Source organism: Drosophila navojoa, chromosome X (genome assembly GCF_054131105.1).
Source record: "Drosophila navojoa isolate 15081-1374.11 chromosome X, UAZ_NAV_1.0, whole genome shotgun sequence".
NCBI classification, from domain to species: domain Eukaryota; kingdom Metazoa; phylum Arthropoda; class Insecta; order Diptera; family Drosophilidae; genus Drosophila; species Drosophila navojoa.
This window is the reverse complement of record NC_142895.1, coordinates 18,082,267-18,094,148: the sequence shown is the minus strand read 5'-3', so window position 1 is coordinate 18,094,148 and position 11,882 is coordinate 18,082,267. Positions and strand designations below refer to the sequence as shown.

At 43.5% G+C, this 11,882-nt stretch overlaps 1 protein-coding gene and 1 long non-coding RNA gene across 3 annotated transcripts in view; both read left to right on the top strand.

Annotated features, from left to right (window-relative positions):
* The first annotated feature begins 357 nt into the window (after positions 1–357).
* LOC149090679 (uncharacterized) overlaps positions 358–11,882 on the top strand; it is a 33,859-nt gene continuing 22,334 nt past the window's right edge. The window contains exon 1 of the long non-coding RNA XR_016197324.1: positions 358–959. This is a non-coding gene — a long non-coding RNA (uncharacterized LOC149090679). The remainder of the gene's footprint in view (positions 960–11,882) is intronic.
* LOC108658248 (kelch-like protein 25) lies at positions 6,614–8,078 on the top strand. Of its 2 annotated transcripts, none has more exons than XM_089264882.1 (3): positions 6,614–6,733; positions 6,799–6,931; positions 6,975–8,078. In XM_089264882.1, exon 3 carries the CDS (start codon positions 6,994–6,996, stop codon positions 8,029–8,031), a length of 1,038 nt encoding a protein of 345 aa, XP_089121008.1. In that variant the 5' UTR covers positions 6,614–6,733; positions 6,799–6,931; positions 6,975–6,993; the 3' UTR covers positions 8,032–8,078. The 2 variants fall into 2 exon arrangements, with proteins under 2 accessions (XP_089121008.1, XP_017966392.1); XM_018110903.2 differs by having other exon boundaries at positions 6,985–8,077.

Below are 11,882 nucleotides of genomic sequence, written 5' to 3'. Positions count from 1 at the left end.
GAGAGAGAGAGAGGGAGAGGGAGAGACAAGGCGACGCGCGCGTGGCACATGTCAAAAGCGAGGGGAAATTGTTGAACAAACAGCAAACAGACGCAGACGCAGCGTGAAAATAAATTGAACAGCCCAGCGAAGCGTCACTGACCTACGCGTACACGTGAGCAACAGCAGCAACAGCAACAGCAACAACAGCAGCAACAACAGCAGCAACAGAAATAGCCAAAGCAAAAAGCTGCCCCCGCAGCGTGAATTTCAAATTTCCCAGTCGGCAACATTCTGTGTGTCGGCTGGGCGATGTTGCTGCAACAAGCGGTGGCACGAAGTGGCGCCAGCGTTCGCTTCGTGTCGTCAGCATCGTGCCTCGTGCGTCGTGCCGCTGTGTGTGGATGCTGCACACGTTCGGTCTGGGGCCGGCCGACTGCCGTCGCAATTCTTCAGCTTCAGTCTTTGCGCGATTTTCAGCTGCTGCGGTCCGGTCCACAGCCACAGGGCGAGCCAGCCAGCCAGCCAGCCAGCTAGAGTCAGTCAGTGCAGGCCGTGTTCAACGTGTTGCTACGTACGTACAGCAGCAGCGTCTAACGGTACGAAACTCTTTTGGCGTAATCCGTTCTCAGCGCGTGCGGTGGGGCAGCCACTGAGCGGTTGCTCAATAAGCATTGGCATAGCTACGGTTAGCGATACGGGTTTTACTTTTCTCTAAAATTTTCCAAATTTTTTTTTTTATTTTTCGGAATTTTTTTTTTTTTTTTTTGAGCGTAAATAAAGTTGTTTCTGTGACGCCGCGTGTGGTAAGATATCGAAGCGCGCTTTTTGGCGCACGTTGCGCATTGTCCAGTGAGTGAACTGCAAACGTAAACAGATAGTATCAAGTGCCCCAAATAAACACAAATCATAACAACAACAGCAACCAAAGATACAACAACAACAACAACAACAAGAGCTGTTCTACGAGATTCGTGCGGGTAAGCCTTGAATCGCGAGCTAACAAAAGCCGCAAATCTTGTCGACCCCGAAAAACCGCAGAAATTTATATCAATTAAGACTTGACTGAGTTCCATAGAGGGACTGGAAAGGGGGGGGTTTCGGTGGGGTCGGTCGATAGTGCTGATAGTGCAAAATAGCCGCAAGCGCTTGACATTCGAGATTGACACAAATCTAGCCGGAAGATATGCGCCCAATATAACGCCCAATAAATATCGTGCATCCGACTGGGCTATATAAAGTGCTCTAGCATGTTTCATAAATGTTTAGTTAATTATGCAAATTCGTTGCCATTGTTTCCGTTTATTGACTTTCACTCGTTCAACAAAAGAAATTGTAAATAACATCAATAAAAACTCGAAAGAAAAAAAATTGCGGAAATGTTTACAAATATGTTTGCTTATAATTATTTTGGCTTTGTTGAATTTGTTTTTATTTAATTATGTTAAGCAATCAAAGCTCTAGTTTTTTGTATCTGTCTTTTCAATAAAAATTAATTTAATGTAAATTGCACATTATTTAATTTTAATTACAAATAAAAATAAATGTGTTGCAATCAATTTATTTGCTAACTCGCAAAGATTTTTGAGGGCAATTTTATTGTGCACAAAAAAAAAAAAAAATAAAAAAAAAAATGCAGGTCTACGGTGAGACTAGTTGAAGGCTTATATGGCTTCTATTTAAAGCTGAGGGTGTTGGCGACTGCGGAATACTCACTCACTGCGCTAATGCTGCCAGCTCCCATATCAAAATCTTGACACCTTCTGATTCGTGGTTGTATATGCATATATGCTTAAAGTTAAGGCCTCCCTACAGACAGACAGGCAAAGTAGACATTACAACAATAAAACCAATATACTCCATTCAATTTCGTGAATGTGTATGCAACAATTTTCAATTCAGGCAGTGCTCCAAAGTTAACTTTAAGCCAAACTCTGGCGGAGCTCAGTCAGTCACTTACTTAAGCTAATGGCTAATCAGAGTGCACAGCTGAGGCGTTATTTCTGATTTCAACTTTGCCAAGCGATGCATTGATTCAGTTAGCAGCGCCCAACGCCGCAGTCGCCGCGTGTTGGCCTTCAAAAAGTGCTTTCGCCCGAAGTGGGAACTCAGCCACGTAGAGCTGGAGCTAAACAGAAAATCACAAAAAAATAGAAAGCAAAGAAACGAAACAACAAATAAGCACTCGGGCTAAAAAGCTGGCAAAAAATGACTACAAATGGATATACAAATGGAAATGCAGAAAGTGCAGCAGCAGCAGCAACAGCAGCAGCAGCAGCAACAGCAACAGCAGCAGCAGCATCAAAAGCCAGCGGAAATGGACAGTAAATAAATGTTTACAATTTTTCTGTTGCGCCTGCTTTAGTTGGGTATCATTTCTTTTAGTTTTTTGTTTGCCTTTGGCACATAAATATTCCGGAAATTGTGTAGCCGCTGGCAAAGTAATGGCCAAGGCACTGCTGCTGTTGCTGCTGTTGCTGCTGTGGGCCCATGGAGAACGTGGCCAAATCAGAGCTTACTCTGAAGCACAAGAAATGAGTATATGAATAATGTGCTAAACACTCGCAGCTGCTGCTCAGACAAGCAAATTTCATTACTGCCAGCCAGGCGCTGCTCTTATTTCTTGCATTTCTTATTAAAACTTTCGTTTATTTTTTACCTATTCAAGGGACTTTAGTATGCCTGAGAGCCTCGCCTTAGCTGAGAGCCATTGCATTTCTCATTGCATAAAATACCTACATATACAAGGTTATATGTGGCACTCAGCGCAGTCAGCTCGTTGACTGACCTATTAATTACGAGTCCATCAGAATCGCATAAATTCCGTCATTCATCAATCATATAGCATTATTATATAACTTGCAAACTTGTCTTCAAGTTCCCAATTATTAATAATTTTATTATCAGTCAAGTCAAGCACAAATCCATCATCATCAATCATTACATCAGTTAATCTACTATCAACCAACAATCAAGTAATCTATCAGTCATAAGCTCATCAGTTAATCAATCAGCCTAATAACCCACTCATCAGTCACCATCAATCAGTTTCTGTACATGGATTTGTGAGTCAGTAAATCAGATCCATTCAGTCAATCATTTGGTCAATCATTTAGTCAGTCAATTCAATCAGCTTATGGATGCAACAGTTGTTGCCTCAATCATTGAGTCAATCAAACAGCCCATCAGCTGGTCAATCTATAGCAGATGATAGGCAATCAGTCAATCATTTGGTAGCTCAATCAATTATTTTAGCACTTATTCTAACATATGCTGCATCAGCTAATCAATCAATCACTCCATCAGGCAATCATTCAATTTATCCACCAGTTTATCATACAGCACATCGAAAAGTCCAATCGATCTGTCAATCAGCTTATCCAACAGTGCATCAAATGACCTATCAATCAGTCAGTTGATCATCAGTTTGGCAATGAGTAGAAGGATTGGTAACTCAGTCAATCAGCCAGTGCGACGACTCCTGCGACGATGCCCTGGAGTAGTTGGCTTAGTATCGTTAGCTTCTCATTAAAGGCATCAGCCCGATGAAACAAATGCCAAATGCAGCTGCATACTTCAAGTCCTGGTGCTATTTCTGCAGTCTGCTTGAATACATTTATGTGCATGCAAATAAATTTATTTATAATTTAGGAGGGAAAAAAAAATAAGAATTATACTTGAAGGCAACAGCAGCGGCAGCAGCTTTCGAGAGACAAGTAGTGCAATTACTGCATAAGGTACTTGTAACGAACCAGTGCTGATGCTGCTCCTGCTGCTCCTCCTCCTCCTGCTGCTGCTGCTGCTGTTCCTCCTCCTCCTGCTGCTGCTGCTGCTGCTGCCAACTGCCAACTGGCACTAGGCTGTTCCCGTTACTCTCTCTATCTGCCCCGCTCACCCTCTCTCTCTCCCCTTGAGGGTCACTTTGTTGCCGAGCGCTGAACTAATTTAAGGCAATTATTTGTGCCACCCGCTGCCGTTGCACAGCGAGCCTGAAAGACTTAATAAAATGGATAAAATGTTTCCTTAATACCTATATTTATATACATACATATATTTAAATATGGATATATGTATATGTGTGTGTGATAGTGTATGACCTTTAAGTATTTGAGTGTGCATGGAAATTCAGCTTAAGCAATTGAATTTCAAGCTAGATTGTGATTGCAATAAATTAAGTGTAATAAATCAAATTTTATATTAAAGAAAAATCTTAAGCTAGTGCAAAAAAATAAATATATAAAAAACAAAATAATTTTTATTCATTTTCAATTTATTTTATTTTGCTGTGTAGATTATATAATAAATGTGCCTCCTTATATTTTTACTTAAGAGCCCTGTTTATTTTCTAACACAATAAATGTTGCTAAAGAAAATTATGACAAAATAATTTATTGCAAAAGGAGTTTATTTAAATAAATAATTATTTATTTATTTAGTATATTTATAATATAATATTAATTATATTTTTGAATAATGTCATTTGTATAAATTTTTTAATTTTCTGCCTTAAGATTATTATTATAATTATTATTATTATTATCATTATTATTTATTATTTTTTATTTCTATTTTTATTTTTTAATGAATGTATGCTCTACAAATATTTGAATGTTTTAATATAAATATTTAGATTTATATTCTATCATATTTTCTCGATGGCTCACCCGATAAATTTTTATCGAGAATAAATATTCTTATCTTTAAACCAAAATAGCTTGTTTATTTATTTATTATTTATTTTTTTTTTTTATTTAATTTTTGTAAAACATAGCTATAACATACTTTTGACTTCATTAAATATATATTTATTTATTTATTTATTTTTTGGTTTTATAACTATATTTAATTTAACTGTATTTAATTTAAATATTTTTAGTAAATATTTATTAATGAATTTTTCTGAATATTATCAGCGGAATATTAATCATTTTATGGGTTAAAATGAATTCGATTTGAAAAGAATGAGGTTTATCTAGAATTAAATGTAATTCATTTTGTGATTGTTGCTAAATATAGAGATATGATGGAATTTTATTTATAATTAGCAGGTGACTCTCTGTCTCTCTCCCTCCAACTATCTCTGCCTCCATCTCCCTCTCTCTCTTACTGTTTGTCTCTCTTTGTCGCCGTTATACTTTGAAAGAACTTCAAGGATAATCGCTTGTTTTGCTTAACTTGGGTCGAGCCTTCATTTGCTGGGCGTGGCAGTCGCCTCCGCCCACAACTCGCATTTGAGCATATTTATTCATATTAATTTGTGCGCGCCCAGGTAACTGTGTGTGTGTGCTGGTGTGTGTGTGTGTGTGTGCAGAGTTTTCGTCTAAGGCGCAGCATTCATTCAGTCATTTGCAGTGTCCGTTGCCATTTAGTGCACTTATTCATTAAAATACAGAAAAAAGGAGAATAGGCGCAGCAGCGGTATCTCTCTCTCTCTCTCTCTCTCTCTCTCTCTCAATGGAGACGATTGCGAAACAAGAGTGAAAATGAATGAAATAAAAAATGTAAACATACACAAGTGCAATGCAAATTAAAGCAGACAGCAAAGTGGCTGCTCCTGTACGCTCGTGCAGGACAAGTGGCACAGCCAGGCGGTGGAGCGGGGGCTAGGGTGGTGGTGGCTAGGGCAAACGGAATGCTGGCAGTGGGGCAAATGTGGCCAACGCCGACTGATGCCATGGCGAAAGTTAGATGGAAACAATGAGCAAAGCAAAAGGGATTGTGGGCGATGGAGGAGGCGTGGCAGCGTGGGTGGCTGAATGGGGCGAGTGAGGGAGTGAGAGAGAGAGAGAGAGCGGCATGGTGTGGTTGAGGCACGGCAGCAAGTCCTTGCCAACGCGAAGAGGCAATTCATTAGCTTTAATTTAGGTAAATGTCCTTGGTCCTTGTGGTGCTGCCTCTTGTGGCGAACGTTGCAAATGCAACTAAAATGTTGCGGTTACCTCCATTTTCATTTGCTTACCACATTTGCGTATGTGTGTGTGTGTTTTATGAGTGTACTCGTTATGTTCTCTCTGGCAGCTCACTTAATATTTAAAGCCATCAAAAGTCGTGCGAGTGGCACATTCAACAGCAACGCCAGCTGCCTAAATTACCCAATTAACAAATTAAATTGCATTTCGCTTGATTTATGTGCATTCGGCTTTAATATTCAACAGATAAACGTAATATGCATAATCGAATTTGATTGATTGAAATCGTTGAATTTCCGCTCAGGTTCAGTGCATTGCATTTGATTGGGCTTGAGAGCTATGCGAGATTGTCTCTAAAGAGGGCTGGAGCGGGGCTCTACGACATACAGCTTGCAGTTCATTCCGCTCTTTGATCTGTTAGAGGCAGAGCCAGGCCTACCAGGGTTACCTACAGGGTTACCTTGAGCACCCGAATGGATCTGGGGCTGTCCATAGTGCAGCAGCGGCTTTACGATGTCATCTATGTAGGTCTCTGTAACGGTTTCAGCCTGAGTTCTCAAAGTAACTCTAGCACTGATGGGCTAGATATAATCCTAGTAGGCCTTGCCGGACCCAATGCTCATTTTTGCTCCATCAAAGTAGCTTATGGGCTTTCCCTAACCCACATTTGCTCCGACTACAAACCGTATTTCTCATTCAATATCAAGTGCTTCAGCTGTAAGCATCACATATTAACAAATACAGGAAAAAAATATTTAGTTTTTCAAGTGAAATAGAATAAAAACAAAAATTTCTCATTTTTGGAAATATAAATATCTCTTATAAATATTCGACAATAATACAACGTGAGTATGTGGGAAAATTCATTCAATTATCATGGAAAGTCCTCACGTTTCGGTTCACTCTGCAGAGATCTCACCGGGCGAATAATCGTAAAACAGAAATACAATCTCTAGGCAAATACGTAATACTTTCGATATACACAACTGACGTTGCGTCCAGGCGGATATTTCAGTGGTCTAGTCTAGTTTCCCGTAGCCCAAGTGAGTATGCTGAGAGTGCGAATGGCACACAACGTGATCTCAGTTTCGTCCAGCTATAGCCAATGGATACCGTGTCGGAGATAGAGCTACCCAAGAAGATGGTACAGCACCATCGACTCCTACATCGCTTCGTCAACTTGGATATGGAGCATTTGGTGATGAAAACGGCAGACAAGGAGGACATTGGCCTGACAATGCTGGAGAAGTTCCTCACAAAGAGCGAGCCGGATATTCTGATCGTGGCGGGCGACACCACGTACGGCTGCCATGCCGTGGTGCTGCGCCACTTCTGTCAGCTCTGCGAGAACGTTTACCCCACCGGCCTGATCACCGCCCTGCCGAAGCATCTCACCAAGGAGGCCTTTCTGCTGGCCTACGACTACATGCTGCTGGGCGAGATCCGTTGCAAGCGCTGCCAGTTGCTGGAGCTGCTCGACGTCGCACGCTACTACTTCATACCGGGGCTGGTGGACAGCATCATCAATATGTTCGGCGATCGCCAATTCCATACCGAAATGGACGCACTGAACATGTACTTCTTGGCCAGCGGCAAGAAGAAGCTGGGCATCGCCCGGATGATGATGACCCGTGTGCAACGGTACTTTCTGCCGATGATCAGCACCAAGGAGTACCGCGGCATGCCTCTGGGCTGCGTACTGAGGCTGCTCTCCTCCAACACCCTGGCCGTGCAGCACGAGATCGAGGTGTTCTACGCGGCCCTCTACTGGCTCTTCGCCGACTACAACGGCCGTAAGGCGCACCTGAACTTGCTGTTCCGCACGGTGCGCTTTATCATGATGCCGACGATGTTTATCTTCAATTTGGCCAACCGCCTGCACGAGATGCTGCCCCGCTTGGCCGACGAGCTGCAGCCGTTCCTGGACAGGGCCATGCTCTATTTTCAGAGACGCGCATTGGACGGCGAAAACAAGGACGAGCTGCTGCTGCGCCCACGCTGCTGGATCACCGATCCGGAGTGCCCCTACACACAGCGCAAGAAGTATCTGAAGATGTACGGCTTTAAGCACATTGATTTTCTCGCCTACGTCACTAGGCTGCGCAGCATGGAGGACTTTCTGGCTCGCATAACTCTCAACTGAACGCGTTTGCTTACAGTTAGTTTCCACATGCGCTTGATTTGAATAACGTAACGTAACGTAACGATAGTAATAAATGATGGCAACACTGCCCGGCTCATGCCACATTTCACCCACCTGCTGACTCCTGCTCGCATCTAATCTGCGGCGCTCAATTGCCTTGACAACCTCGTGCGGCATCTGAATCCGCTTAAATGTCGATTGCAGTTTACATTTCCAGCTGGCTGCGACTCGAGTTGCCGCAGTTGCCGCCGTGCAACAAAAAGCACAGCTAGCTGAATGCAGCCTGCAACGTGCAGCCGTTGCCACAGCCGTCCAATTTGTGTGTGGGCGTGCCAGCCTCCCAGCTGCATTCTCAGCCAGCGTGACATTGGCATTCCCTCTCGGTGTGCCCAAGGCCCACATAATGCACACACACACACTCTCTCTCTCTCTATCTCCCTCTCTCTCTCTCTCTCTCTCTCTAGCTTAGCGCTGTCCAGCAGCAATAAATCATGCGAGGCCGAGCCGAGCTGCAGCGTCTGCCTAATTAGATAATGTCAGCAGCACGCAGCGCGTCATTTCCTGCACAGGATCTGGGCCTACGCTGCCCGAGTGGCTCTGGCTTCTGGCTTCGGGCGTCTTTACACCCACACACACACACACGCACACTTCAGCATGTGTATGCGTGTGTGTGTGTGTGTGTGCATATTCTTGACCCCAATTAAATTTAAATCATTTGAGTGCTTCCAAAGTAAAACTAATTGCTTTTGCTGGCTCGCCTTAGACCCAGCTGAACCTCTCCATTCCCGCTGTCCCGCTATCCCTCTGCCCTGCGCCCACGCCCTCGCATTGTGGCAGCCTTTGCCATTGTCTCGAGTAGCCCATTCATATTAACTCGACTGTTGTTGTTGTTGCTGCTGCTGCTGCTGCTGCTCAATTTGCCAGAGCAATTTCCAATTGCCATGCGCTTGTGTAAATCTTGCAAATGTTAAGTGCGACAACAACAGTTGCTGCTGCTGCCGATGTTGTTGCTGTTGTTGTAAAAAAGTTGCTGCTTGCTCTTGTTTTAATTCAATTTGTCAGACCGCAAATAAATAGACACTTAAATGCCGCAGCGTCTGCATCCGCCCGGCACAAAATGTTATTATAATTCACTTCTTTTGTACCTCTCCCCTCTCCCCACTATCTCTATCTCTTTCAGTGTCTTTCTGTTGTTCTTTTGCTCTGCTTTTTTTGCTGCTGTTGTTGTCTGCGACGAATCAGTCTGCATATTAATGCGTCTCTGGACGCACATTAATGCATTGGATAATGAATAGCTCACTCGCAGTGAGTGAGAGGAAGAGAGAGAGAGCGCGCGCATGAGTGGGTGAGCGAGAGGGCGCTACACATGTACGTGCCTGGACATGACGTGCAATCATTTTAACCCCAATGACCCCAAAAAGTCAGGGCTGCCTTAGAAAGTTTCTTTTTCAATGCCATTAAGCAGACACACACACGCACACACACACACACGGACAGAGAGGCACACACACACACACACACTTCTCTCGTTTTTTTGATTGTGGTGCCACGCCCTGGCTGCCGCCCTCTTAGCAGCAAGCATAGCTTGTTTATGCCTCAGTCACATGTTAGCTGCAGCTTAGCCTTAGCCGTGCCACGCCCACTTCACAGGTGCCAGCTGGCAGCCACTTAAGGGACATGCCACTTGTTGCACGCATGCAGCATGCAGCATGCAGCATGCAGCTCAAACCAAATGATTTTCCCATCGACCTGACCCGACTTGACCCAACCCGAACCGAATCGACCTGCTCCGACCTGGCCTCCCGCTCGGCTCAGCCAAATTAGCCAAATAATTAATTAGAAAAAAGTTCCTTGGCGAGTTGAGCGCCCTTTGGGGCATGCAACAACTGATGCCAGCTGAATGTCTTTAATAAATTTATTGTGTATAGCAATTAGAATGTTGTGCCATATGTGTGTGACTGTCTCTGTGTGTGTGTGTGGGTGTGTGTGTGCTGGGACAGAGACCCAAAAGTTTACAATGCCTCAGTTACACATATACACACACATATATATGTATGCAAAAGGCCCAACTCATGTGTTGCGCCTAAAACAGGGCAAACATTTGTTGCCTGATTACTTTTAAATTATTTTGTGGCATCATTTCTGTGGCTCTGCGCCAGGCACAGCAACAACAACAACAACACGAATGTGCGGCCAGCCCGCAGAGCAGCAGGAGCAGGAGCAGGAGCAGGAGCAGCAGTGGTAGCGGCAGGAGACGGCTAAGGCGGAGGCTGGCATGCATAATCATAAATAAAAGACGCGCGACGGTCGGCGAGCGGCCGTCGTGCAGGAGGCGGGCGGCCAGGAGGGGAGGGGGCGTGCCAAAAAGGATCAGGATGACAGAGCTGCTGGAGGGGCATAGAAAAAGCTTTGAGGGCTTTTGTTGAAAATGGCAACACACACACACACACGAACACACAGACGAGCACACACACATGTGCGTAGGGGTAAACAGGATACGAGCAGGACACGCTGCGGCTGCTTTGGCAAAGGCAAAGGCAAAGGCGCCCAAGCATCTGGTTTATGGATAAGGCTGCTCTTTGAGGCGCCTCACATTATGATATGCTTAAACAGCACAAAACTGTTTAATTATTTATGGATGCTTCCCTTTGTCGATGGGCATGCCCCGGAACGTAACGGGAACGGAATGGGACGCAATGGGACGGCACGGTACGGCACGGCGTGGCACGGAGCCCATTTTGCTGGCAATCAGTGAAGCATGTGTGCTGCTGCTTGATGAAAAATCTTTGCACGCCAATCTTGTCACTGTGTATGCGTGTGTATGTGTGTGTGTGTGTGTGTGTGTCCTTCAATTGTAAATTAGCAAATCACTTAACCACTGTGCACAGTGGATCAAGGGAGAAGAGCGAGCCAGATCAAAGTCATAGATCGTAACAGCAACTCTCTCTCTCTCTCACTCTGCTTCTCACACTCCCTCTCTCTCACTCTCGCCCTCTGTGTGTGCTTGTGTCCAGCCAGCCAATGTTAGATTATAGAAATTATAATGCCAAGCAAGTGCTGGCCATTCCATTTGGGGCTGGCTTACAAAATGCTTAACATAAAACGCATCTCATGCAACCTTTTTAAAACTATACACAGCTCAGTTAAGTAAACAAATATATGTGTGTGTGTGTGTGTGTTGTGCTTTGCACAAATTAGTGAGCTCCTTTGTGCTTGGGCTAGGTTTAATATAATAAAACAAAACGCAACCCAAGGCAACCTTAAAAAAAAAAAAAAAAAACAAATAAAAAATAGAGGATAAAGAAACACAACATTCCTTTCATTTGCACAATAAGGCAAAGGGACATGGCACACCCACACACACACAGACATGAACACATGTGTAAAAAAGGACTCGAACATATGTCACATGTGGCGCACATCAAATGCGCTTATCAGTTGTTATACAGTTGTTCGTCCCTTGGCATTCCCTTGATTAATTCCGTCCACTTCTAAATTAAATACAACAAAATGAAAAAGTTTTCCATAAAATGAAATTCAGCGGCGAGAACTGCATAAATTATTAAATCGAATAAAATATGTTGTGCTATTTAGTTTCGCTTCAGCTCTAAATAGTTTTGATTTAATTTTATATAAGAATTTATTATTTCCATTTATGCATGATTGCACTCAAAATATAAACAGAAACTTGTAAATTGTTTCTACTCCTATTTTGATTTTTTTCTATATACATTTCGCAGTGCTTGATGTAAGCTTCTGGGAGCTAAAATTCCAGGTAACTTTTTTTTTTGTGAAATTGCAGCCTTAACAATGCGTACGCACTTCAAGTGCAACTCAAGTAGTTTCCAAAT